This window comes from Echeneis naucrates, chromosome 6 (genome assembly GCF_900963305.1).
Source record: "Echeneis naucrates chromosome 6, fEcheNa1.1, whole genome shotgun sequence".
Lineage (NCBI taxonomy): Eukaryota > Metazoa > Chordata > Actinopteri > Carangiformes > Echeneidae > Echeneis > Echeneis naucrates.
In genome coordinates, this window is record NC_042516.1 from 17,664,574 (window position 1) to 17,669,700 (window position 5,127).

The window sequence follows — 5,127 nt, forward strand, 5'->3', positions numbered from 1 at the left end:
CCAGGCAAAGAACTTGCCCATATGTTGCTATGTCAAGTTCATCAAGGGTGCAGAGCAAGAGCTGCTGACTGCAGCTTGTAGCAGGCTAGTTATTTTTAATATTTAGCATGGTCGACTAAGCAGTCTGATTTATACTGAGATGTTAATTTATATGCAACATTAGAAGATTTAGAAAGCAGGAAGAAATTGTCATTTATGACTATGAAATGCGACTGTTGTTGGTTGGTCCCAAACTAGTAAATCTGTATATTCAACTTTTATGCTTATGTAAGTACAGTTTTAAATGAACCCTTGTGTTGTTTTCATGGACAGTAGTTTGACTTAAACTCCTAGGAATGTTTCAAAAACATTTAAAATTTGTAAATTCAGTGAAAGTGAAACTTGTGAAACCTTTCCAGGAAACCTTTTACAGGAATCCTTTCAATGATATCTCCAGTTGGAAGTGTGTGTAGCAGCACATGCTGGAACTGATGGTGCATTAATCAGCAAGGAATGGTAAGTCATGGATACCAGTCCAACATACCTGTAAGTCAGAGGTTGCTGGACTCACATGCTCATCAGGGCCAAAAGAATTTGGATTTTTCAAAGCGATGTCCTAAATTGTTTCCAAACATAGTTGTAATCAACCTTTGTAAATGTCTAAAGCAAAATCTAATCTAAAAATTTAAGTTTGAATATGTGAGGAAATTGTACTTGCATAGAAGATATTTGATTGTTTAAAAAAAGGACCTGGAGATTTATTTCTGAACAAATAATCAGTGGCAAAAAGCTTCACGGTCCTATAAAAGAGAAAATGACTGTCACATCAGAATACTATCGAGCAGCATTTTCTTTATGAAGTTCCCACACAATGAGTGACGCTGAAAATGTAAATGCCGTTTAGTCAAATTTAACGGAACAATGATAATCCAGCTACAAAGTCCAACCAGAATGCAGTTGGTTCTGGTGCAGTACATTTTCAAGATGGATGATTGTGTGGACTTGAAGATCACTTGTTCCTGAATAGCTCCTCATTATTACATTTAATCACGATAATTTATTTAACAACGGATTAGACAGGTAGTACCCAAACAAGATCATTTTAAGAATGACAAACACAATGCAGAAGGTCATTATGCTGTTGATCGATATGTGGCCTTGATTTTTTTTTTTTTTTAGGCAGTTTTTGTCACACCTTTTGCTTTCATAAAACGCATCTAAAAGAAACCCTCAGTTTCCATGGTTAAATGATAAAATGATATTTTGTGCATTAAACTCAATAATGCTAATTTGAAATATATTTGTACACTTTCTGAGTTGTTAAACGTGTAATATATTAACATACTAATATTTTTTCATATGCACACCTTCGGATTTCTACTGCAGATTCTCTCCACAGGATTACAAGGTTGATTTTTCAACCACAATTTAGGAACAATTTATGGAAATCAAGATAATTTCCATGAATGAGCTGAACCCTTTTGGGTCAAGCAAAGCTAGCTGCTGTTTGCCCCGGCTGATTGAGAGAAAGATATGCTAGCTGGATAGAATAAGCCCTGTGGGACACCTGAAGCCCACAAGAGGCAAAAATAGTGCTGCTACAGAGTGTCAGAAGCTTCAGCCGAGTTCAGTGGGCCAGTAACACACATTATGATGTAGTAATACAGTAACACAAACATAATGTGAAAGTCGAGTTGGATAACTTTATTGATTCTGATGGAAAACGGCTGCATATTTTTCAAAACTCTACAACAGTAGCGGAGTTACAATGATGGAAGAAAGGCAGCTGAGTCAGATGGTGGTCGCAGGATCAGAATTAATAGCTGGCCATGGTACTCTCCAGCCAGTCATTGAAGATGCAGACCTGTGAAGAGAGACATATTTTATTAGCACAGACAGCTGACAGCAATTATTATTCATATGATTATACTGTTAAACATGGGAGAAATATCATTTTACCTTGGCATAAACACCAGGATGGTCCTTCTCAGCACATCCGGAGCCCCAGGACACAACACCCTGCAGCTCACCATTGCACACAACGGGGCCACCAGAGTCAAGCTGAGAGAGAGAATAATTAGGGAGCTCAATCACAATGCAGCTATGATGCACTGCTCTTGAACAAAGACCTCTGGAGGTTCCTCCTGTTACGTACCTGGCAAGAGTCCTTGCCTCCCTCCAGGTATCCAGCGCAGAACATGGCATCAGTGATCATGCCGGGGTAGGAGTTATTACAGTCCCTGTCAGACAGGATGGGGATTTCCAGGCACTGCAGCTTGTTCCTGTCAGCAGCTACATGTAACGGAAAGTGTGAGAGAAAGAGGTTTTAAAATAACAGTTTGGGGGGCAGGGGGGGCATGAAGCCTTTGCAGTTTAACATGCAGATGTTACTCACTTGAGCTCATGGTGTTGCCCCAGCCAGAGACTCTGCACAAGGTGCCAGCGGGGGCACAGCTGCTGGGCAGAGCCACAGGCTGCACGTACTGGTTGAGGGTGGCGGACCTGCTCAGCTTGATCAGCATGATGTCATTGTCCATGTTGGAGGAGCTGTAGTTGGGGTGGCGGATGACGCGGGAGGAGCTGATGAACTGCTCGCTGCCCTCGGTGATCTGGATGTTGTGCTCGCCCAAACGCACTTCCACGCGGCTGGAGTGAAAAGGGAGGATGGTTTAATGTTCCAAGTTAAAAGCGCACAGATTCCTGCATGAAAATCATGTCTTCATTATATTAAGGAGTGACATACGACTTGTAGCAGTGAGCAGCAGACACAACCCAGTTCTCATTGACCAGGGAGCCTCCACAGAAGTGGTAGCCGGAGTTCAGAGACACCTGATGGGGCTCGGAGTAGGGTGTGCACTCATACCCTCCGACGATCTTATCGTCCTCCAAAGCAACTGAAAACACAGTTAGCCCAGCAGTCAGTAACCAGGCCAATGATTTTACCATTCACTGATTAAAATGAGTGAAAATGAGCAGATAGATGTGCTTACAAGCAGCTCCGATGAGCAGAACAAAGACCAGAGACCTCATGGTTGCTAAGTGATCCTGTCGATGGGAGACTTCACCTGAAGCCTGCTTTATATAGTGATACCTCTACTCTTTTCCTGCTGACCACACCTCACTCTGTAACTTTAGACCAATCAGAATCATGGAAAAGACATTCCATGTTATGGAAAAGCAAATATTTTCAATGTTGATGTGTATTGTATCAAAAAAATCTTTTATTTGTAGTTTGAATGAATATTTACAATGGATGTTGGGAAAACAGGCTTTAAAATGGTCGTCATAGCTGCAGTGTGATTTTCCACATTCACCTGAATCCCTATTTTATATCTCATCTGAGCTGCCTGACAAGTTCTATAATTACCCAACAAAATAAAACACTAAACTTGACAGTGAGTTAATGGCCCTAGGTGTTAGTTGTTCATGGCAGGTGAATGACCCATTAATCCAGGAGTCAAAGGCTTGTTGTCCAATAACATTAAACCCAAAAATCACTGGAACAGCTGGATTAGTCACATCGATCCTTTGCTCAAGGCTGAGTCATGGATCAGAAGAGTCAACCAGCCAAAGAGGTCCCATCTACGAGTTTCTGAAATTCGATTTGCAATGACTAACACGATGACTGGCAAATAGTAGTGGGGTAGTGTATTATGTTGTGATTTCAAGCATGAATAGTTCCTACCAGACAGTAATGGAGAAGTTTGTTACCAGTTTCTTAATGTTGACATAATGACAATCTATTTGATTGCTTCTGCATCGGATATTTAACCTCACATGCAATCATGGCTTAATTTAATAAAACAAAACAATTTTAACTAGAAAAGTAAACCTCAAACTAAAGTGGATTTTTAGGCAATGATTTGAGAGGAATCATGTAACTCTTCTTATTACTGTCACTAATATCCAAATGATTCATTAGTCTGTATTCATCATGAAAAAATGCTTCAGTGACTCAAACTGAACTACACTTTTGTTTGTTTTGCTCGCAATTTCTTCTTTTGATTTTTTTTTTTTTTTTTTAACTGTTTTTAATTCATCTGTCAGTAACTTTATAAAACCTATCAAATGACTGACTCTGAATGTCTTTTGTTTAGTTTTAGGAAAAATTGGTGTATCAAAAAATTCTGTCATTTAAAAAAATTAATTCAGACCTACTCCATTCATTTCATGTGACTTGATATTTTTATGGTGTTTTTCTCTTTACTTCTGAGTAAACATAGCTTGAGGTATTTGAATCTAAAATCACATGGTTTGGTTCTCCTGTGAGAGCCTCATTCAACTATGTCTGTGAACCAGGCCATCTGCAGACTCCCTCTGTGTCAAGGTTAACAATTTCAACGATTGCAGAATAAATTCAAACTTTATCGTACAACAATCTCAAGGGAAATTTCTGGTTTTGTTTCTCATAGCCACAGCATATAAATAAACTAGCTTATGCAGCTACCAAGAGAAATATTTATAGCTCAGATAGCTGAGCTAATTTAAATAACATATGGTTGGTTATGTAATAAAGGTTAATCTATCCATGTCATAGAAATAAGGCTTTTTTCATGTTCCATCCATCCATCTTCTACCACTTTGCCGTTTCCAAGTTGCGGGGGGTGCTGGAGCCAATTCCAGCCAATGTTCTGGGCGAGGGCGGGGTACATTCTGGACAGGTTGCCAGTTCATCACAGGGCCAACACACAAAGAAACAGAAGAACAACCACTCACACTCCAATTAAGTCACCAATTAATCCAAACATGATGTCTTTGGACGGTGGGAGGAAACCCACGCAGGCATGGGGAGAAGATGCAAACTCCACACAGAAAGGCCCCAGGCCGGGAACCAAGTGACCTTCTTATTGTGATGCAGTGCTGCCCAATGTAGATATTGGCTATATTAAATTTAAAAACTGCATTTTAAACTTGTCTTCCCAATATCCATTCTAAAATTGCATTCAAACTACTAATAAAAGATTTTTTGATACAATACCCATCAACATTGAAAATATTTGCTTTTCCATAACATGGAATGTCTTTTCCATGATTCTGATTGGTCTAAAGTTACAGAGTGAGGTGTGGTCAGCAGGAAAAGAGTAGAGGTATCACTATATAAAGCAGGCTTCAGGTGAAGTCTCCCATCGACAGGATCACTTAGCAACC

The 5,127-nt window shown here is 39.8% G+C and overlaps 1 protein-coding gene across 2 annotated transcripts; it reads right to left on the minus strand.

Moving 5' to 3' along the window:
• Positions 1-1,795: 1,795 nt before the first annotated feature.
• On the minus strand, positions 1,796-3,009 carry LOC115044941 (trypsin-1-like). 2 transcript variants are annotated; one of them, XM_029504324.1, is made up of 6 exons: positions 2,970-3,009; positions 2,723-2,873; positions 2,375-2,625; positions 2,135-2,271; positions 1,939-2,040; positions 1,796-1,843 (listed from the first exon to the last, which is right to left on the minus strand). In XM_029504324.1, the coding sequence occupies exons 1-6, from the start codon at positions 3,007-3,009 to the stop codon at positions 1,796-1,798; spliced, it is 729 nt and encodes a 242-aa protein (XP_029360184.1). The 2 variants fall into 2 exon arrangements, with proteins under 2 accessions (XP_029360184.1, XP_029360186.1); XM_029504326.1 differs by having other exon boundaries at positions 2,135-2,261; positions 2,371-2,625.
• Positions 3,010-5,127: the final 2,118 nt, after the last annotated feature.